The sequence below is a fragment of the Danio rerio genome, chromosome 5 (genome assembly GCF_052040795.2).
Source record: "Danio rerio strain M-AB ecotype USA chromosome 5, GRCz13ab, whole genome shotgun sequence".
In the NCBI taxonomy this organism is placed as follows: domain Eukaryota; kingdom Metazoa; phylum Chordata; class Actinopteri; order Cypriniformes; family Danionidae; genus Danio; species Danio rerio.
Genome location: NC_141025.1, coordinates 37,940,573 through 37,964,000, shown reverse-complemented (window position 1 = coordinate 37,964,000; position 23,428 = coordinate 37,940,573). Strand labels below are relative to the sequence as shown.

General features: G+C 35.6%; 2 protein-coding genes across 3 annotated transcripts in view; both read right to left on the bottom strand.

The window, feature by feature from the left end:
* Window positions 1-15,080, bottom strand: part of slc8a2a (solute carrier family 8 member 2a) — a 155,362-nt gene extending 140,282 nt beyond the window's left edge. For both annotated transcript variants that reach the window (XM_087252756.1, XM_087252755.1), the window contains exon 1: window positions 14,947-15,080. The gene's annotated coding sequence lies outside the window, so the exon portion shown is untranslated. The remainder of the gene's footprint in view (window positions 1-14,946) is intronic.
* exoc3l2a (exocyst complex component 3-like 2a) lies at window positions 2,963-23,066 on the bottom strand. The gene is made up of 13 exons (XM_087253748.1): window positions 22,962-23,066; window positions 18,721-19,249; window positions 17,242-17,462; window positions 16,101-16,875; window positions 13,981-14,095; window positions 13,768-13,878; window positions 13,561-13,661; window positions 12,848-12,958; window positions 11,052-11,187; window positions 10,842-10,964; window positions 10,597-10,752; window positions 10,018-10,139; window positions 2,963-4,421 (listed from the first exon to the last, which is right to left on the bottom strand). Exons 2-13 carry the CDS (start codon window positions 19,233-19,235, stop codon window positions 4,109-4,111), a joined length of 2,799 nt encoding a protein of 932 aa, XP_087109874.1. The 5' UTR covers window positions 19,236-19,249; window positions 22,962-23,066; the 3' UTR covers window positions 2,963-4,108.
* Window positions 23,067-23,428: the final 362 nt, after the last annotated feature.

Sequence of the window (23,428 nt, the reverse complement as noted above, 5' to 3'; positions counted from 1 at the left end):
CTGTACACCATGTGTTTCTCAACCACATTCCTGGAGGACCACCAGCTCTGCACATTTCCCATGTCTCCTTATCCAAACACACCTGATTCAGATCATCAGCTCATTAGCAAAGTCTAAAAGACATGTATTGGGTGTGATAAAGGAGACATCCAAAACATGCAGTGTTGGTGGTCCTCCATGAACATGGTTAAGAAACACTGCTACTTTTTCTATAACAAAATAAAGTAATTATATAATAGAATTATAATATTTAAAACATGAGTGACCAACCCTGTTCCTGAAGATCTACCGTCCTGCAGAGTTCAGCTCTAATTCATATCAAGCACACCTGCCTGTAATTATCAAGTGCTGTTCAGGTCCTAATTAATTGGTTCAGGTGCGTATGATCAGAGCTGGAGATGAACTCTACAGGAAGGTATACCTCCAGAAACAGGGTAGAGCACCCCTGATGTATAATATACATAAATATATATAATAATTATATAATAATATAAATAAATGCAGAATAATTGTAATAATAATATTGATAATGTGTAATAATTATCACAACATTTGAAGAAGCTCAACTTTTTTTTAAACTGATAACATAAGAGGTGATTCCTAAGCAGCAAATCAGCATGTTAGAAAGATTTCTGGAGGATCATGTGATACTGAAGATTGGAGAAATTGTGTTCAGTTATTAATATTTCCCATCACAGATATAAACAGCATTCAATAACCTATTCAGAAATATATATATTTTATAATAAGATAATATTAAGTAGTATTGCTGTTTTATTATGTTTGGATTGAATAAAACCAGCATTGAGCATAAGAAACATACATTTAAAAACACTTAAAATAAAAGGTTCTTTATTGGTATTAATGTTTTTTTATGTAAGCTTTATACAAACTTTCCATTAATGGTTTGGAACCATTCATTCATTTCTCAAAGAAACATTTTTATTAAATTTTTATTAGTGTAAAGATCATTTTAATGTCATTTTAATCTACAGAACCTTTTTGGCCTATTCAGATCACTGGAGAACTACACATCTGCCACCACATGAACTACCCTGATGCTGTGCACCAATTAAAACCCCTTACAGCTGATAATAATCTGGACATACACAAAAACTCATAATCAGTCATTACCTGGACTATAAAAAAAAAAAAAAAACTCTCATTTTCTCACACACACTGCTGAGTCTTGTCATCTTGTAGCATTACAAAGCATTTCATTGTCTAGCCTTACCTTGATTCTCGTTTGTTTTTGCCACTTGTATGAACCTCTTTGCCTGTGACTTGATTGCGCTTCTGGATTTCCCTGTATATACCTGTTTGCCCCTGTGATTGGTCATTGCCTGTCTGACAATTCGAAATAAAGCTGCACATGGATCCTCCCTTTGTTGTATTCTGATTGCATGTTAAACCTTTATCACCATTTAACAACCTTCATCACCTTTATCACAAAAACATTTAAGTAACCCCTCCCTTGCCAAATAAAAACATTCTTTATGGTGTAAAAAGGATTCGGTAGACTTCTTAAACAGGATTTTGGACTACAAAAGTCATATTTGTATTTTATTAATGAGATTTATACATCAGTGAATAAATAATTTTCTTCTATTTTGACCCATGGAAGGTTTTTGTCATGGTAATATAAAGATTAATATATATATATATATATATATATATATATATATATATATATATATATATATATATATATTTTTTTTTTTTTTTTTTTTTTTTTTTTTTTTTTTGGGGCTTTTGTAAAAATATATTGATGCAGATTAAGAATAAGGTGCAGGGTCACAAATGTTCTTTACTTTATGAAAAAAAAAACTTAGTTTTTTTTAAGAATGGAAAATTGAAAGGTTCACTGGGGAACCAAATACGGTCCTTTTAAAGTATCTCAGCACACCCACACTTAAAACCTTCCAGCAATATAAAAAAAGAAAAAAGTTTATTAACATTAATCAAATTCCCAGTCAATGGGGCTTTATTTCATATTTATCTGAAACAATATCACACATTTAAATGCTTTTTAAAAATCTCAGTAGCTTAGAGTTGCACGGTAATTATTAGACATGAGATGAAATGAACATTGGTACAAAAAAAATCAGAGGAATTAACATTCACATTCTTTAATTCACAAGCCAACCACATTCAAACCATTTTCATGTTTGCACATCTCCAAAATAAAACAGTCTGAAACCTGCTGTTTATGCACTGTTAAACTGTACCTGATGTGTCTGATAACATCTCGCACATGCGTCTGTCAAGCTAAAGCGCTGTTCTGCACACAGCCTGTGCTAATAAAAGTTTCAGCATGTCCCCACTGTACAGTGATGAGTTTCCTGCCGTTCCTCTCAATCATGCGGCTGTTCACACGACAGAGGTCCAGCTAGTCAGTTTACAGCAGTCCACTAACAGCCTGTTTAAAGCGAGAGAGAATTATAAAACGTTTCCTGTGCTTTCAAGTGTCCACCGACTTATTCCGCTCCAGCTGTGCTCTGAAGGACAAGTATTGTTGTGATTTTACTTTTGCTGCCATGGACTCATCTTATCCTGCCTTTCCACTGGGTTCTGGCTAGGGCTGAACGATTAATTGCATTTGCGATAATAATAAAAATATATATTACACTTTGACACGAGTGTAAAGCAGAGTCTGCAGAGAAAACATCAGATTACGGATTTCTGTATTTGGTGACATCGTCTGGATGCTCTAAGTGTATGATAAAATCATAATAAATATGCAGTGTAATTGCAGTTTTATCTAATTTATTTGTAATTTTTGACAAAATGAAATACTGCTGATGAAAAGTAGTGAAGTGATGCCATTTGTTAATGGTATTTAAAGGTATAGTTCACCAAAAAATGAAAATTCACACTATTTATGCACAAACTTACAGTTGAAGTCAGAATTATTAGCCCCCTTTTGAACTTTTTTATTTTATTTTTATTTTTTTTCCCAAATGATGATTAACAGAGCGAGGAAATTTTCACAGTATGTCAGATAATATATTTTCTTCTGGTGAAAGTCTTTTTTGTTTTATTTTGACTGAAATAAAAGCAATTTTTAATTTTTAAAAACCATTTTAAGGTCAAAATTATTATCCCCTTCAAGCTATATATATATATATATATTTATTTATTTATTTATTTTTTTGATAGTCTACAAAACAAACCATCGCTATAAATATTAAATATAAATATATTAAAAATAAAGGGGGGGGGGGCGTTAATTTAGGGTGGCTAATAATTCTGACTTCAACTGTATATGAGTTTCTTTTTTCCTGTTGAACACAAAAGAAGATAGTTGGAAGAATACTGAAAACGTGTAACCATTGACTTCCATAGTATCTGTTTTTTCTACCCTCAAAAAGTTACCTTTGCTGCTTTTTCAAACTACCTATTTTAAGAGAGCCAAAACAACATAATTATTGTTTTTAGGAACTGTTTTCAGTTCAATCAACTTAAATTTGTAAAAACTAACAAGTTACCTAATTTCTTCATGTTCTAACACAAACAGATTGTGTGGATCCCACTATTTTTACAGTGTAATGTAGAATTTAATAGTTACAGGCTTTCATCTTTCTTCAAAATATTTTCTTTTGTGTTCAACAGAAGATTGAAAGTAAAAACAAGATTTGAAATGGGTGAAGAGAAAATAAACAATGACAGGATTTTCATATTTGGGTGAACTATCCCTTTAACGTCAGAATAACACACATTTGTTACTCTAACGCAAACTATAACTGAGTAATTAATTATATTTTTCGCTTGTGTGATCAAGTATGACATTTTTATTTTAGGCAGAGAGCTTTTAATTACACTATACACTAACATTGTGTTGATCAGATACTATATACTGATTAATTCCTCTTTGTTGAATAATACAAACAGTTTTTAAAAAGGCACATATTAATTAACAATCAGAATATTGGTAAAATAAAGTGCAATTAGATAATTTTTTTTGTAAAATCGTTCAGCCCTAGTTCCATCCACACTTAATCTAGCCTAAAACTAGTCTAAAGACATTTTGCTTAATGTTATACTGATTTGCTTTGATTATAATGCTGTGTATTTATGGGTTGCTAATGTGTTGTAATTACGCTGTATCTTAATTCTCAGCGAAGCGTTTCGATTGTGGTCTGCCCTCTTTGTGTTTCTCATTCCAGCTCCTCCTGCTGTGGTTACGGTGCGGTCGGGCGCTGGCGACCCATGAAGACACAGTCAAACCGAAGCGGATCAGAACCAGCCCCAGACAGGACATGTCTTTGGCCACTGCAATCTCAGAAAACAGGGCACGTTCACGGGGCAGATTGATGGAGCTGTCACTGTTCTCTAAGTCCCGGACGACAGCTAGAATCTCCTGACGGTCCGTCTGATGCACCATCCCTCGCACATTCAAAACCGCAGAGATGTGTCTCCTCCTGTGAGCAAAGAGAGAGGGCGTTATCACTCATATTTCACATTCAGATATTAATATTTCATTATTCCTAGTACATTTGCACTTAACTAGAGAGATACATTGTCCAAGGTTGAAAAATATTTGAATATAGTTAAAATAAAGTGTCAACATAAATAAGCATTAGTTCACAATGAATAAAAGAAAAAGCAGCAATAAATATAACTTCAAAATGTATCATATAAAACAAATTAATATTTATGTTGAGATTTTACATATATGGGTGTTATTAATTATTATAAATATTAACTTTCGTGGAGTATTAGATGTTTACAAAGGTAATCTTAATGTAATGTAATTTAGGTTTGAAGGGTCACCAATAATCAATTTAAAATGTAGTCAAACAAACATACAGTAGCTACAGTGCTCAGCACAAATGTGTATACCCCTAACAGGTCTCTCTTTTAAATGAATATTTTCTGTAGCATGTTTTACAGTAATATATTTGTGCATAACCATTAGATTAGTCAGTAACAAAAAAATGGAACTAATCTAACAAAAATATGTATATCAAAGTCTAAAAATTAGTGCACAGAAATTAATATGTTATCAATATCAAATTGGGTATATAATTTTAAATATGTATTATTTTATAATAATTAAAAATTAAATATAATTTTAATGAACAGGAAAACCCAAGAGAAAATTTGTAGTCTGTATTGGAAAAAAAAAGTAGTCTGTATTGTTAAATTTTGCAGTCTTACTCTTTTATTCATTGTAGTCTGTATATATATAATACTATATAATATTTTTATTTATTTATTAATTAATTGAATTAAATTTTTTATGTTTTACAATAACTCATTTTAATTTTTTCAAATTCACCAAAAGTTATTGGCTATTTTCACAGAAAAATTAAAAAAGAAAAAAAAAAGGGATTTTTAAAAGGTAATATGCTCACTTATGCTGAACACTCTACATGGAAAAAGTAACACTGCTGTTGACAATAACAATATTAAAGTAGCAATCTTAAGTTTGCCTTTTTTTCTCCCTAACTGTACTGAACTGAACGAAACTGTCACTTAAAAACTAAAATGGGCACTGAGCACAGGGTTACACAGGGTTCGAATTACAGGGAGATTTGGGGGGGATTGACCCCCCTAATTAATTTTTGATCCCCCCTGAAGGGTGTCAAAACAACATGTATGGGGGTCAGCCCTCGAAACAGTGAGGAATAGTTTGCTCTGATTTGTACCCTAAATAATAAAATGAATAATTAAAATAAAAAAGATAATATAAATATGCATTTGTTCATCTTTATAACGATGCATATCACTGTGAACGCATTATCATGCCAATCAGTGTATATGAGAAAAAAATTAATTCCACAGCCTGAACCCGACAGATCTAAAGCACCAATAGACATCTTAAGTGTTCACAAGACACTTTTAACCTTAATTTTAACGTTTTGCGCCACGTTGTTTAAATAGCAAATCCATTTGCAGCATTTTTTGGACTTATGGATGCATAAAGTTTGTAAAGGAACATTGTTGGAGTGTAGCTATTTTAAGGAACTGAAATAGACTGCGCCATTGACCATCTAAAACCTGGTCTAAAGTCCAGCACAGTTTGCGTTAGTTATGTGCCTGTGCGGGTCCAAATGCTTACACATTGCTTAATACACACAGGATGTACAGCATATTTATATTTGTTTTGCTAAAAACAAGTTTAGATTTGTCCACCTGTCAGGTATTAGAGACATCTGCATCACCATAGGGCATAAGAATAGAACGTTTGTTTGGACATAACTTAGCTTTTTGACCACACTTCATTATTATTGTTCATTTATTCATTTGCTGGAAATTAAAACTGAATTTAGAAATAGTTTTGAAACAAATATTTGTGCTTAACAAACAAAATTAAATATGTACGCTAATGGATGTCTTCAGTGGAGTGCGTACAACACAGTTTCCTTACTTCTCCTTACTAAGGAGTAAACAGTTTTTTCTTTTACATAGTCTGACATGTAAATAGCAAATGCACCATGGCGTAACGCAACTGAATCATAAAAATAACGTGGGATGAGACTCTGGTTGCTTTAATGCACGTTATGTTCAAAACACACCCATAACTCGTTAAGAGAACAAGCACTGTCCTGTTAGACGTTGCACCAGGGGACAGAGCATATTTTTCTGTCCTTAAAATAGCAAAAGTGGATTCCGACACACCCTTAATGCTTCTCCGCAATGCGCTTTAGACTTTGTGCCTAGATCATCAAGTCCAAAAGGTTGCTGTAAGGTTGTGTTGATCAGAACATAGATTCAAAAGCCTCTTTCCTGTCAGCTGTTTTCATCCTCAGATTGTTGTCAATTGAACAAATCAACATTTAAAAGGAGATAAATAGGAAGAAAGTCACTACATTAATTCAAGTCTTGTGGACGCTGGAAGCCAAAAGGGTTTCTCTGTAATGATCCCTTGACAGTGCTTATAGGGCTCAAAGAGCAAATTCAGCACTGTACACTAAGAAGATGGCATGTCCTGCCTATAGATAACAATGTGACAGTGTGTGTCGGTGACAGACTTTAACACAGACAGACAGTCAAAAACAGGAAACTGCGCCGCTAAAGACAGAGAGGAGTTAAGTAGCCTCCACTCTTTTGTCTTTTGATCTTTAGCTGGTGTGTGTGTGTGTATGTTTGATTGGAGTGTGGCACCAGTCAGTCTCCTGTGACCTGGCAGGAACAGGAAGTACTCCACAGCCACTTCCTGTCTGTTGAGGAGGGTCGTGCGTCAGCAAGCAGGAGCACTGCCAGCCAGTCACTGAGCGCGAGCACACACACACACATTCAAACAAAAACACTGGACAAAAGCGGGGTCACATCTCACCCATTCCCCTGTTTACTGTGTGCTCTTCCCTGCCGTCCACATGAAGGAAAGCTGGCACTGGGACGCAGCACCACGGTAACTATTTTCAGTCAGACATTCTTAGAATGACCTCAGGAAACAGAGAGGTGTTGGGAAAAATAGTCCTCAAGGAAATGAGAGGGGAACATGTCAGATTTTTCATGAATGAAAGCACTTTAAGATGACAGAGTTCAGGTTCTACCCTTCCGCAGGTCTAAAAGCGTTCGGCTGAATTCTATTAATTGTATAGTTACGTATACTTGCAGCATTACATATTAAAGTACAGAGGAGCTAATAAAAAAGGTTCCTTCCGATTATATAAAATGTTAAGTCTGCATCCTGTTCTACAGTAATAAACTTTAGGGATGTAAAGTTACCTAAATGTTTTAAAATGTAGTCAAACAAACATACATACAGTCCACATACAATTTCTAAAGGATACTTTACAGTAATATATTTGTGCATATACATTAGATTAGTCAGTACCAAAGACAAAACTGGAACTAATCTAACAAAAATAAAGATCAAAGTGCAAAAATTAGCAAACACTGGGGCTACACAATATATCGCTTTAGCATCAACATCACAATGTGTGTATTCATAATAGTCACATCATAGCATATGCAATTTTGAGTTGGGATTATAGTTGTCCAAAAACCACAGGTCAGACACACAAGATTTGATGAGACACTGCAGAATTTAACCATAATAGAGTAAAAGTTTATCATCTGCATGTGTTTTTAAGGCCTGTGACTGGATAAACATTTTATAGTTTAAATCATTTTAGTGGTGCATAAAAAAGTCTAATAAAGATTCATTTTATTGAATTGTTTATGTGATGAAGACTATGCAGTGTTCTTTTTCATTTGATTATTACATTTCTGTTCCTAAATACTGTTACTTTCTCAAAAAAAAACCATAAAGCATGGTTTGTTTCACTTTAATATTTGCTCCGTTGAGTTTTTAAACAACACCTGTTTCCAGTCCTCAAGTGTCATTGGCTAAGTTTTATTCTCATAGAAAACATGATTGCAGTCATAAATCAGCGCAGGTTATGGTTGTTAAAAAACAATAATACAAAACAATTACTCTAGCACACCTGTGAGTAATCAATTGGAATTTGTATAGTACAAAAACGGGTCACACTTTACAATAAGGTTCATTAGTTAATTCTACTTAATGCATTTACTAACATGAACAAACAATGAACAACACATTTACTACAGTATTTGTTCATGTTAGTTAACATTAGTTAATGAAAATTCAGTTGTTCATTGTGAGTTCATGTTAACTCACGGTGCATTAACTAATGTTAACAAGCATGAGTTTGGATGTTAATAATGCACTAGCAAATGTTCAATTATGATTAATAAATGCTGTACAAGTGTTGTTCATGATTAGTTCATGTTAGTAAATGCATTAACTAATGAACCTTTTTGTAAAGTGTTACCTAAAAACTAAAGAACCAAACTATAAACTCACTATAAAAATGAATAAATGTCATACAAGCTCTTAAAAACAAAATGGTTAAAGAATATTGTTCGGAGGCCCAAAAACCCTTTGTAAAAAAGTTTTCAAAGAACATTTTAATCAAAAATAATTAAAAATCATTTTTTAAAATCTAAACAAAAAACTTGTCGACATGGTGGCTCAGTGGTTAGTACTGTCACCTCACAGCAAGAAGGTTGCTAATTTGAGTCCCAGCTGGACCAGTTGGCATTATGTGGAGTTTGCATGTTCTCCCTGTGTTTGCATGAGCTTCCTCCGGGTGCTTCAGTTTCCCCCACAGTCCAAAGACATGCACTATAGGTAAATTGAATAAACTAAATTGGCCATAGTGTATGAGTGTGAATGAGTGTGTATGGGTGTTACCCAACGCTGGAAGAGCATCTACTGTGTAAAATATATGCTAGAATAGTTGGTGATTCATTCCGCTGTGGCGACCCCTGACAAATAAAGGACTAAGCCAAAGCAAAACGAATAAACAAAAACATTTTCTATTGTAAAAACCTTTTAGATAGTAAAGGTCAGATGGATGTAATTTGTTTGTAATAGTGTAATATTACTACTTTAACAAATTCATTTGAATTTTTGAAAAATTAACAACAAATATTGTTATTAATCACACATTTTGGTCTCATGAGCTGGATCAGAAGGTACAGTTGGTTTTCTTGGTCTGTACCTAAAACAAGTTAATACAACCTTTTTTCGCTTTGCGTTTATTTTCAATATATATTATATTATATATTTCAATCGAATTTAAAAGACAATAACATCCTATTATGACAATTGCAGCATCCATAGACATACAGTGTGTCCGACGTCTAGTGTGACCTAGTCTGAAGAGTAAGAAAGAGTGTGCTGTGCTTGTCTCTGTATGCACATTTTAGAAATGGCGTTATAGAATGGAGGTGTAGATGTTGGCTTCTTTCTGGAGCGGGAAGCTGGTTTGTGAAAGTTGGACCATTTTGATTGGATTTCTTTAAGCAGTGAGACAATGTAAATCCCCAATTGGACCTAGAGATTAGTAGTGGGTGAGCCAAAATAGTATACCTGCCATTTCTTGCAAACACTGCTAAGCACAAATCCAACTAGTGGTGTTTTAAAGAAATAGCATGCATATTATTAAGGTTCTAAAATGCACACCTTACTAGTGGTTAAACTCCATCAGTTTTATCACATATCAATGACAATGGTCTAGAAAAAGGTGGTCTTACCGTATATCTGGAAACTCCTTCACCAAAACCCCAACCTCCATCTGAATAGAGGGAGTGTCCTCCAACACAATGATGTCAGCGAGGTGAACAATCACACTGTCCAACCAGGAGGAAGTTGATTCCTGACAAAAGAAAAGAAAAAGAAAAGATGAGAAGATCATATATATATAGTTCAAGGCACTTTTAAGTGAAAAAAGTGGTCAATGCCTCAATAGTATCAGGATGCAGCCTTTATGATGCAAGCTGAGATTGTCAGAGACAATGCACTCAATGTGCATGATGCCACTGTGACGGGTAGGGTTAGGGGTGGGGTTAGGTGAGCGCATTCAAAAGCATTGGATGCAGCTCAGATTGCACTGCACCAGGTCTGCATCCAGACCCCTCTCTCCATGCCTTTTCATGCTTCCCTAAGAAGTCCCTTACTCAAAGAGCACCAATACATGAATTACCTTGAAGCACCTTTTATTTGTTTTTTGATTAAAATATTAATACACAATATAGAAACTGGTATTTGAGTAAAACCTTTAGGATAATGTAAGACACAAAATGATGTGAAGTATGAAAGCTAGCAGAACTAACCAGGTCTTTAAAAAGTGCCTTCATCTGTTTGGCTTCGTCCTGCAGCCGGAATGCTAGTCTCTTTCTCATTTTGAGGGATGTACAGATGACCCGCCCCCTCATTATGGCACGAACATATTCAACCAGGACCTGCCTGTGCACCTCATTCACCAATGCCTGTCGGTCAATGAGATGATCAGTCAAACAACCAACCAACCGACCGAAGAGAATGTTTGTGTGAGTGGGTTTGTGTGTGTAAATAATACCTGATATGGAGGGCAGTCCATCCTGCGGAACTTCTTAAAGTGCTGTTTAATGGTCATCTCAATACTCTCATAGGCCTCATTGTTATCCAGCCACTTCCTTTTCACCAGCTTATCGAAGAATGGCTGAAATCATGCCAGAAAATCGTTAACGAATGCATTAGGGATATATTATATCTGTGCCAGATGCGAACGTGTGCATGTGCGTCTCACCCTGATGTTTTCAAACAGTATGTCTGAAAGAACTCGCACCGACTGGCTAACAATGCGCTCCAGAGAGGACTGAGCTCGCTGGGACATGTCCTCACTGCCAACAGTGTCACACAGACGACAGCGCTCCACGAAATTCCTGCACAGGATTCCAGATAAGACATTATTTCGATGCTATTCAATTGTGTTGTTGTTTTAAACAGCTTTTATTGTTTGTATATTGATTTCATCAGCTTTTTAAAGACGTTATTGTCCTGAATAGAATACAAACTAATATTTTAACTTTATTTTGTTTAAAAATACACATTATTATAAACGGTCTCATTCTTTAAAAAGGATGAACATCTAAAATGTCGGATGTTTTACCTTTAGTTTAATTATTTATTGCGCTGTATTGTGTTTTGTGGCTGAAGGAAATGCCTCTTCACATAACAGAATACTGTCCTGGTAGAAATTACCAGTTTGTAGTCTACAGTGTATTTCTCAGAAGAATAAAACTGATAAGTGAAATAATTTAGTATAGACATTCTGCTAACTATATATAACATTGGATCATCCATGTCAATTAACTCTCATAAGCAAACTGTTAGCTTGAGTTTAGGGTTACTAGAGTTTAAATGTACAAAGTTACTTACAGGTAGTAGAAGGTATGTTTAGGGACCATCAAAAGTGTTATCAGATATTAAGCAGACAGTCTACAAATACTCTAATGACTATCAGTTGACAGGCAGATGTAAAATTACAATATAGTTAAACAAAATATCTAAAGGGACTACCGACATAAAGTGTTACCTATTTTTCCCTTAAAAGTCCCATGAAGTGTTTTAAAATGTGCATATTTTATTTGATGTTTTTATCTTTTAAAAAAAGAAATGGCAGGACATAAAGTAGCTCCTCTCCTTTTAAAAGCAGCCAATAGTGTGTTGTTTTATCACAGCTCTGCCAGAAAGAGGGGTTGAGATCATTGCATCAAATGAGAAGTGTCTTGAAGAGGGCGGGGCAGATACTAGAGAGGACTTGATTGGTCAAGATTTGATGAGAAACTGTAGTATGTCCGAACGTAAATAAATGCATTGATCCATTTAGGTGGACGTAACAAACTGCAAGCTCTACATCTTTATATCAGTTTTATATCTTCAACACGCAAATTTTGTTTCTGTTTTGTACCACACGTCACTGGCTTCCAGTAAAGTTTCGTATTGATTTTAAAAACTACTTCTCACTTTTAAGACACTTCATAATCTTGCTCCTCAATATCTCACCAATATTTATACTACTTCCCACACTCTTACAACAGCCAACTCTTTCTCTCTGGTGCCACCTCGCACTCGATTAAGCACAATGGATGCTAGATCTTTCAGCTCCGCGGCTCCTCGACTATGGAACTGGCTTCCCCTGGATCTAAGGAGTAGTGATAGTCTTCACACTTTTAAATCTCATCTCAGGACCCATCTTTTTAAGCAGGCTTTCTTTTGAATATTTTTATCATGTTATTTTATGCTCATGATGTGTTTGTACCTGCAACTCTTTACATGCATTTAAAATCTTGTTTGGCAACGTTTTATTAATTGTTTTAATTTGTTCTGTTATTGCTGTTGATGCTTGTTGTAAGGCAACCTTGGGTGTCCATAAAGGCGGCATTTATTATTATTATTTCTAGCTTTTAGATATCATTGAAGACTTACACACTGATACTAACATCTAAAAAACGTTATTTTGATTTCACTAGACCTTTAAGTTTACTTAAGGATGAGAGAAGTTGAATAGATATGTAGGGTGAATAAGAAAACAAAACAAACCTGAATGGTGGAACACAGTTGACAAGAGCAATGGTCCTGGAGATGTAACCATCTCCATGATCCCCAAACTCTGATTGTGTGTTGTGGAACATCTCGATTTTTCTCTGGAAGCTAAACACCATACAAACAGTTCATTATTTTACATTTAAATAGAGGTGAAAAAGACACTTGCTAAATAAAATAGAGGGAACAGTGTAAAAAAGTGCCACACATTCATTTCCTCCCAATTAGAATGATTAGAATTTGTTTAGTTTTTCTGTGTCAAACATATTAGTCCTTCCAGTGATTAAGACATGTTTACAGCTTGCTTTTGAATCAGACTTTGAATAGAGACTTAGATATAGAGTAATGCATCCTAACATAAACTTATTTTAGGAACTCGTAAAGTAAATGTCTAAAAATGTTAGATGTAGTTTTTCTCAACCACGTTTCTGTAGGAACACCAGCTCTGCACATTTTCCATGTCTCCTTAACCAAACACACCTGATTCAGATCATCAGCTCATTGGCAGAGACTGAAAGACCTGTAATGGGCGTGACAGAAAGGGAGACATCAAAAACATGCAATGTTGGTGATCCTCCAGGAACATGGTTGAGAAACACTGAGTTAGACCAAAGAAACAAGTTCTTGATACAATGATACAACATCCTTTGTGTGACTGACCAAATATTTTGTTTTGTCTATTGTCACAATTGGTGTTATCCGTAGCTTACCTGTGCAGGAAATCTGCAAGTCCATTCAAGGTGCAGCGAGCAACACGAGCTCCTAGAGGCTGACTGACAGCTGTCGATCTGTCCAAATCTACCTTCAGCCTCTAAAACAGATCAAGACAGAACAACATTTCATGATGATGCTACCCTTTGGGTATTCTGTATACATTCTGTATACACTTTCTGAATACATGTGCAAGATTGTGTTACCTGTATGACAGAACGTGCGAGGCCAGACTGATACTCTTCAATGTGCAGCGTCTGAACCCACCGCTTTTCTTCATCCTCCAAAACCTGCGGGAGCTCTGTAGTTATTTTGTCCTGCACAACCAAACACACGCAATGGATATTATTTTAACTCCAGAGATTAATATTTATTTAAAAAATACAATGATCAATTAGTGACTAATTAATGAGTTTTACCCAAACAGTTTCGACACAGTCCTGTTCCAGCCTATCTATGACATCGTCAGGCAGGAGAGGATCGAGTGCTTCACACACTATTGTGCCCATTGCTCCAACTGTAGCCAAGACGTCCCTATGGGACACTCACAGTCAGAACTAGTGCAGGAGTCAGTTCAGTGGTGGGTTTGTGTTGAGGAAGCAATGTTTATAATGTGAAGCAGTCAGACTACAGTCAAGATGTTTTTGCCAAATGAGGTAAACAAGACATTTTTTTACTTTTCTATTAAAAACACATTTCTAATTGTAATTTTAAAAAGCCTCAAAATGAAAGAGAGATTTATAATATTAATATGAATAATAATAATATACTCTTATGAGTCCGTCTTTCTTTGTAAGACCTTTTTTCTCATAATCAAATCTTAAAATGTGCCAATGACACTGACGTGTGTAGGAACACTAGCTTGATTTGTTGTGCTGCTTGATTTGTGGTGCTTTATTGGGCGTGGAAAAGATCTCTTTTGGTGCACTTTTATTACTGCAGCTCTCTGACTGGTTGAATTTTCTGTGCATCGTAGGTCATTTAGTTTCTTTAAACTCTATCAGTGTTTGTTGAAACTTTATTTCCATGACAAGAAAATGCATGTAGAGGCAGTAAATAATTGTCCAATATACAGTGCTCAGCATAACTGAGTACACCCTATTTTAAAAATGAATATTTAAATCCATTTCTCAGTGAATATTGGCAAAGTATTTTGGTGCATTTAAACAAAAAAGATTTATTAAAATAATATTTTAGTCACCAAACATATTTAGAAATTGGCAGATAATACAATTATATTGCAAAAAATATTACAACCTACAAAATTTCTACAAAAAAAATTGCTTCTCTTGATTTTTAAAATTTGTATTTAATGTTTTTCTATAACACATAAATTTGGGTGTACGAGTTTTTGGACTGCTATCGTAAGTTATTTTGTTAGATACTCTCCAGATTTGGCTTCAGTACTGACTAATTTAATGTATACGCTCAAATATAATATTGTATAGTTTCCTATTAAAAATATGAATTCACAAGATCGATTTGTGAGGGATGTACTTATATATGCTGAGCACCGTATGCAACCAGACAGAAGTCTCATTTAAACATGAAGGTCCAGAGAACAACGTTTAAATTTAAACAAATTCATGAGTTCACACCAACACATAGAAACCAGATGAAAATAAGCATATTTGGCGTGCTGTCCAGGGAGAGGGCTCTGAGGCCGGAAAGACATGTGAGCTCGAGGCATTCTCTCCATCAAGAGCGAGGGAAAAGAATACAAGCTCAGTGCCTAAGCTGATCCCAGAACGCTCCCCTCCCCGTGCTTAGTATGGATCTGGTTACAGATGTGGAGTTGGGGTGGAGGAGGGATGCAAAATCGATGAGATGAGGTAGGATGAGCTTGGTTATCTATGGGAATTCTCTTTGATTCTGATGGTGTGATAAGTGTGATAGAGAATTTGTTCACTATGGAATTATAAGTTTCTATCCGTGTTCTGAATGATTTTGAGATATTGTTGCATTCAATAGCAAGAAGTATGTGTGTAACGTTTGTTTTTTATATAAAAAGTCTTAAAATAAACAACTTATAAAAAAAACTCACATAATATAAATAAGTTGTCATTTAATAAGAATATGTCAATACCTCAATTTTGACAAAATTGTCAGATAGATCTTTATAATTCTAAGGTGACGATATGTGTGTGCTTCTCCCGAAATTAGTTTTAAAACTTCACTAAATGAACCAGTCGTTCACAATTTGATCAATGACAATAACATTTATAAAATTGGCAGGATGACTTTGTTTTTCACACAGACTTTATGAGCTAAATAGTTTATCACCTAAGAATGTAGTTAAGACAGTAGCATGGCTACTTTAAGTACACAAGAGTGGTGTTGTGCATGTGTACAGTAATTCTCCCAGGTATTGAGTACCGGTGTTGTTCATTCTGGTAAACAATGCATATGTTATTTATAGACCAGAGCTCATTCTTCCACTGGGTCATTAAAGCAAGCCCAGTGTGGAATGTGATTGCAGGAAAGGTGTGTGTAAAAATAGAAAACACACCTCAGTGTCTGAGTCTACATGTGCAAATACCTGTTGTAAATGTTGTAGATCCAGTCCAGCAGCGAGTATGTGTCTGTGATCTGAATGGGTCCACAAGTGATGGTCTTAAGGCGTTTGGCAACTGCCCTGTGATAGCTCTGCATGTAGACCTGAAACACTCCAAACTCCTCCGGATAAACCGCCACCACATTTCTTCGTGCTGCGTCCATATCTTCCACCACCCTGCCCCTCAAACGCTCCAAATACATGCCCATCTGCCCTGCGGCGATGCCTCCTGGTTGTGGGAGACACCAGTCAGCTGCCTCTCCCACAGCCTCCACCCACCGTTGCCGCAGTTTCCTGGGACGTTTGGAGGGCCGGGGGTGGTCTTCAGATTGGTCTACGGCTTGGGCATTGGATTGGGCCTCCAATCGCATAGCCCAGACTTTGTCGGCCTGCTCCTCCTGTTGAATGACCAGCACCACCAGGCCAAGCTGAGGCCCGCTGCACGGCTGACGCAGCGACTCTCTCACAACATCCCACATTTCCCTCTGAAGAGCCTCGTAGAGCAGCTCTACATCTTTAACTTTGCGAAGTCCAGCATCCCACATGCTTGGGCCTGAATCCTCACTCCCTGAACCAGGCAACAAGGGGAACCAGGGAGGTGAGGCGAGGGTAGGAGTGGTCATGTTGCTGGGTGTGGTCGAAGTGGGTGTGGTTTGTGTCAAAGGGGAGGGATCAAGTTCACACTCCCTCTCCAACTCTTGGATGTGCGTGTCGGCAAGAAGCAGGTCTCTCTGATTCACCAACTGCAGGATCTCCAACACTGAGCAGGAAAGAGAGATTAAACAGAGTTCATTTTCCTTTACGGTCATGTGTTTATTCACTCAAGGCCTTGTTGTCTTTGGAACAGGCCGTGAATTGACGGTTCCGATTTTTTCTCCTTGTGCTGAGCTTATCAGTAAGGATCTAGTGCACAAAGAAAGTATGTCATTTCCTGTCTCTGGCAATGTGTTTGCTAATTGGCCAATGACTCACTGGATCTTTTGGACCGTGCTATAGCTCATTAAGAGCAAGGTGTTACAGGTCAAACATGCAGACCTCTGACTGTGAACATAATAGTTACACTTTGTACGTGCCCTAAGAAGTACAAATAAGTACAGATATGACGAAAGCAAAAGCACAGCAGTACCTGATAGTGGCTCTCTGCGTTTGACTGGTGGTTCTTCTTCTACTGACTCTTGGTCGTCTTCCTGTGAGCTGCGGTTTGTTAGTGAATCTCCTCTGAGTTTGCTCAGACTGACCATGCGTAGAAATGAGGGACGCCTGCGACTGTCTTCATCATTTTCTGCGGTCAGATCACCTGCAGGTAGACTATCTCTACGCTCACTGTCCTTACGACGGCCGGTCAACCTGAGAAGAGAAGATACAAACTCTTTTTTCAAATACCTTTAAATATCTAATAAACTATATAACAGGGTTTCTTAATAGCTTGGTTACAATGTGGTCAGAATAAAAACAAACAAAAAATGGCAAACAATGACACATATAATAATTATATGCAATTTTTACAGTCATGCATAATAAGGGTGGTACAATTACTTAAATATTGTCAAATGCTTTAACAATAAATACAGGCCCAATACAAATGAGTGTTTTTATCATTATTATGAATTTTTACAACAAACAAGCACATGTTTTACTATATTCATAACACCGTTTGTGTTTTACCATCATGCTTTTAAAAAAACCCGCAAAATTTTGCCATCTATAATCCCTATTAATAACTCTGTAGAGTGGTCCCTCAACATACATCTGTCACTCAATGACACTCGAATCCAGTTGTCAGAAAAGTCTAGTGGCCGGGAATAACCTTTTTACAGTGTCTGGTATAATCCAGATGAATATGGCCATGATGTAAATGCATGATACATTTACGATCTTATTGCCGCATTATATTGTTATGATAACATGATATCGTTGCCTTCCGCGAGTTCCTGAAGATAAATGCCAAAACATAAAGCAACTGGAATAACTACAGCAGTCACCATTGTCTAATCTCAATTGAAATAAGAGATTGCGATGACATATGATGACGTGTCCCATTTCTTAGGGGTAATTTTTGAAGCCCTTCCCCTTTACACTCTGTTTCAAGGGCCAAGGGGAAGGGGAATTGGTAGGGGTACAAAAATAGAATTGGGATTGGGCCATAGACTCTGCCTGGTCTGTGCCAATCCTAATCTGTTTTTCAGAGATAAATTGAGACGAAATGAAAATTCACTTTTCAGTCTTCCTAATGTTTGCTCTGTTTTATTATTTTTTATTCTTATTGCATTTTAATATTTTTTCTATTTTTGTATCACTTTACTTTAAGGGAGTCTTCATGAGACTGCCGTGGAACCGTTATAATCTTGACCAAACACATGTTATGAATAGGAAGGAGATTTAATGCATGCTTATGACAGCTGTCATTAAACATAATTCACTCAGTTAAACACAAATGTGACATTGCTTGGATATTTTCGCTATTATAACTTGACAAAAACAACATAACTGTCATAAATCCGTCATAAACATAATTGTGATGAGGCTATTATAAATAATGGTTAACATTAACAACTTGTATTGTCACTTGACATCTAATGTGAAAAATCCTCAGTCTCATTCTCACCTCAGTAAGGTCATGATCTCCTCTGAGGCTCGTCGATAGTTCTTTTTCTTCTTTCCTGAAGAGGGCGCTGCTGGGAGGGTGGCACTCCGTAGTGAAGGCGTGGCACCCCAAACATTTTTTCCAGTGATTCGCAGCCCCTTTCCTAATTTGCCAAGGGTCTTTAATGGTGATGAGCCACAGATTCGTTCCAGAGTTCCTCTCTTTTCTCTTGAGCCCTCAGTGACCTTTGACCCTCCACGCTGCTCAGCATTGGCTTCATTCTCCAGAGCCTCACTTACCTGAGAAGACCTCTGGTAGTCCTGTCCGTTCTCCCAAACCTTGCCCTCTTCATTACTCCACCCCATCCCGGCCCACGCTCCCTCAAACGGGTTCAGATCAGACGGTGGCAGAATAAGTTCCCCGTTGCTATTTTTAGTCATCAGGATGAGCTCCCCATTAGTTAGGTTACTCTTTTGGACATCACCATTGCTGTGGTTAGACTTGAACCTTCTGGGCAGCCTTTTGAGGATGGGCATTCTGGTGCTGTTGACTAGAAGACACAGTAGACATTGCAACACAATTTGTCAGTTTAAAATTGTTTAAATATGACTTCATTAATACTTTATTTTGATGGTCCTCTTTAGACATCGAGTGGCCTGTATGCTTTTTGCCTGTATAATTTATGCCCTTACAAAAAATTACAGCAGATCTTTTTAAATACTGCAGTTTTTTAAAGAAAAACTAGTTTTAATTAACTTCTGAAAAGTGCAGTTTTTGGACACGAAAAAACAGTGTTATTTAAATATATTGCAGTATTACTGCAATACAACTGAAGCACTACAATACAATCAACTGCAGTACATCTACTGCAAAACAACTGAAGTACTACTACAGTACAAATGCTGTTCAGTTCACTGCAGTTATTTTTATTATTCATTTTTGCTAATTAAAATTGAAATTAGAAAATTACTTGAATCCAAAAAACATCCCAGAAAAAAATGACAAAATATTCTTGGAAGATTTTGAAGTACAGAACCCTTGAAACACAATTGCAGTGCAATTCTTACCACACCATTGGCATAATAAACTACAGCAGCACAAGTGCAGTAAAGACAGAGTTTACTTGTTTTTACTCCAGTTTACTGCAATTTATACTGCTGTTGAATTTTATTGTACTATATTTGAACTGTTTATAATTATGTATTGCAATTTTGCAATTGTACTTAAGTTTACTGCAGTTATACTTCATTTTACTGCTGTTGTACTGCAATATTACTTCGGTTTACTGCATTTTTTTTGTAAGGGTGTGCAACTAGATGTCAACTAGCTGTCAAACAGAGAGTTTTAGTAGGCATTTATGTAAGTAATTAATGACAACGAGCAATTGAATTAATAGAAAAATAATGCATGTGTGCATCATTTTCTAATATATTTAATAGTAGGAAGTCAAATATTCTGCTTATACTATTGTTACCACACCTAAAGACACTGATCAGATGCTATATTTGAGACATTTGTTAGATTTTCATCCTCAATCACCTCCTGTGTGCAGAACTAGTTTCTGATGCATTTGATTTTAACAAGTAGGCTGTAAAATAAATGAAATCATTCAGATTAGTGATATGGAACTGTAATATCAAAAGTATAAATATATGGTGTATATTATTCCCATTTGAAAAAGTATACACACTATGGAGCTGCTGAACGATTCTGATTGGCTAATGGAAATTCTAAAGTGTGCAATTATTTTCAAATAAATGCAGAGCTAAAGTCGTTTCAGCAGGTCTTGACTGCAGTTCCAAATCACTTTGCCAAACTATTTCAGTTATTTTACTGTCAAAAGTCAAACCAAAACAAACCTAACAAAAAGCTTTGAATGAGACACATACAAAATCAATCCGACATTGAATCCTACATTTTGTCTTAGGACAAAAAACAGACAGCAAATAGTCCAAATAATGGACAAATACAAAAGTAATAATTTCTACTAATTCAATGGACAGGAGTGCTGTATTTCAAGACATTTTACAGTTTTCCTCTCCTCATACAGCTCCAGACTGTAGGACTTGTTTCTTACCCTTAATTTTGTCTGAAGTTATTCAGAATTATGTGTGTTTTGGAACTGTAATACAGTCAAGACATGCCTGAAACTACTTTAGGAAAATAATTGCACTACTTTTTTAATTCCACTGCAGTAACTGGATTATTTCTTCTTTTAATTAAATCTGTTTACATGTTAATGTATTTACTGTTGTTTATTTGTTAAATGCATTTAACTTGCAACTAATGATAGTTTGCAGGATCTTCCTATATCTCATGTCACCTTGCACGTCCGTAGTCCACTATTTTGCTTAAAGGTAACCAGAGTTGAAACCTGTTTAAACCGCCTTTGTCAGGTCTGTCTTAAATGACTTTGCCTTGTTGCATTCTCATTGTTCAGTATTCCGGTGTGCTGAGTGCATTAACAGCATATGTCTGTGTGTCTTTGAAGACGCTAGCAGTTTTTAAGCTCTTAAAATGGAAGGTCCCATACAGATGTGTCAGAATACTTTCCTGTCCTCCAATTTTCTCAAACCACACACTATCAAACTACAAGCTCTCTTGTGTGATTATTATAATATCTACTGAAAAATTCTGCACAATATACATACAATTATCAGCAATCACTATCGACAGGTTAACATTATACATTCAGGACAAAGAATTATAATATTAAATCATTTAGGATTAAAAATTCATAGAAATAAAGTCACCTAAAATACATGTTAACGAAAAGAGGTGAAGAGAAAGAGAGACAGAGAGAGAGAGAGAGAGAGAGAGAGAGAGAGAGAGAGAGAGAGAGAGAGGAAGGAAAGGTGCTGTTTTGTAGCACACAGTGACCTCTGTGATTGTGTTTCAGCATCCCTGCTTTGCATTAATTCGGAGCCGAGTTCCCCATACAGTTTTACAGTTGAATATCTGGGCTGGGAACCAAAAGGTTCTAGGTTCAAACTCTTTCATCAATCATGAGCCATCACCATTGTACTTTTGTGCTAGGCATTTGCGTCAGCTAAAGAAGTACTTGGACCTCTCACCTAAATTAAACTGACTGACCAATTTGGTTATTTACTGTCTGGATTCCAGGTGGAACTTCGGTCAGTATTTTTGTTCAGACATAATTCCAGGAAAACAGCACTTGTAAATGTTGTTGTTTAGAAAGGAAAGAGATGTGTATTTCTCTAATAGTGTGTGTAACAGACAGTTATTTGTCTTACTACAACATCTGCTGTATTAGTCTGGACCAGATCTTGATTATTAACATAATGGAAATGAATTCATTATAGTTATAATAATTACTTTACTGTGATTGAACAAATAAGCAAACTGATTATACATTTAGTTCTGGGTGATCTTCAATAGTATCAACACCAGACTTTATGACTCTTCAGAAACTGCTTTATTGTTTTTGTTATTATTATTTGAACATTCATTATACAACAAACAATAAAAAATAACAGATATATCTTTTTTGTTCCCTTATTTGTTTTTCAAATTCTATAGAGTGTATTAAATAGATGATTTACAATAATAGTATTGTCTATAATTAAAAACAAAAAACAACTAATGTTTAATAATTAATAAGTCAGATGTTCAAATCTGAAGCTTAAAATAATGAAGAATCTGCTTTTAATTAATTATAAGTTTAGATAAAATGCTAATATTTGTTTTATTCTATAAATGTCTGGGAAGTTTTTTTTTTTTTCAAATTTGCAATAAAAATATTGTCACTTATTATCAGTTTGTTTTTTCATCTTCAGACATTAAAATTGTGTGTGTTACACAAAATTGTGTAAAATTGTCTGAATATTTTTGTTCATTTTTTCCCTTTTTGATGACCAGTTGTGATTTTGTCTCATTCTAACTTTGAAGGAAATGTCATTGTAAATTTGTAAAACAAAAATTACATTTTACTTAACCACCCAACTAAAAAAATTTACATCCAGAGGAATTACAAAGTTTTTCCAAATTTTCCAAATAAATATTGACTTTTTTGTCTTTTGTCTTAACAAATTTAGCATTTCTTAAACATCCCTAGAAGTATTTTAACTTTAATCATAATAACTTGTTAGAGAAGTACACATGCTAATCAAACACTGACGTAATTGTGTTTTAAGAAAACCATAAAAATTAATTTATGGATCAAAATTTAACTCACGTAAGAAAAATCCAAATATATGTATTGATATAATGAATACAGTGTCAATTACACATGTATCTCTTACCTTGTGCTGCAGTGGGCAAAGATCTCAGGGCAAATCCATTCCCGTGTCTGAGAGAGTGACAGAGAGAGGGGCAGAGTGTGTGTTTGTCTCCGTCTCCAAGATTTTGGGGCCTTGTATTGGAATGTCGGAGGCAGCCGTTCAGTTTGCTAGCAGATGATGATGCATTTTCCTGAGGAAAAAGAGACACCCTCCCTAAACAAACATACACACATACCTGCATACACAGATAACACTTATACGCACACACATCTAATTCAACACATGTACATCTTCACAAAACACAGGCAGGCACACATGCATGAGAGTGAATTCATGTTTACAAAACACCGTGTGCACCCTAACATTTATTAAGTTACACTGAAGTGATGCACTGTCATTGCCACATTCAAGAGTCTTATTCAATAAGAGTTTATGGACGCATAGCATTTATCACCACTATTAATGACAGTGGCTTATTTTCAGAGCTG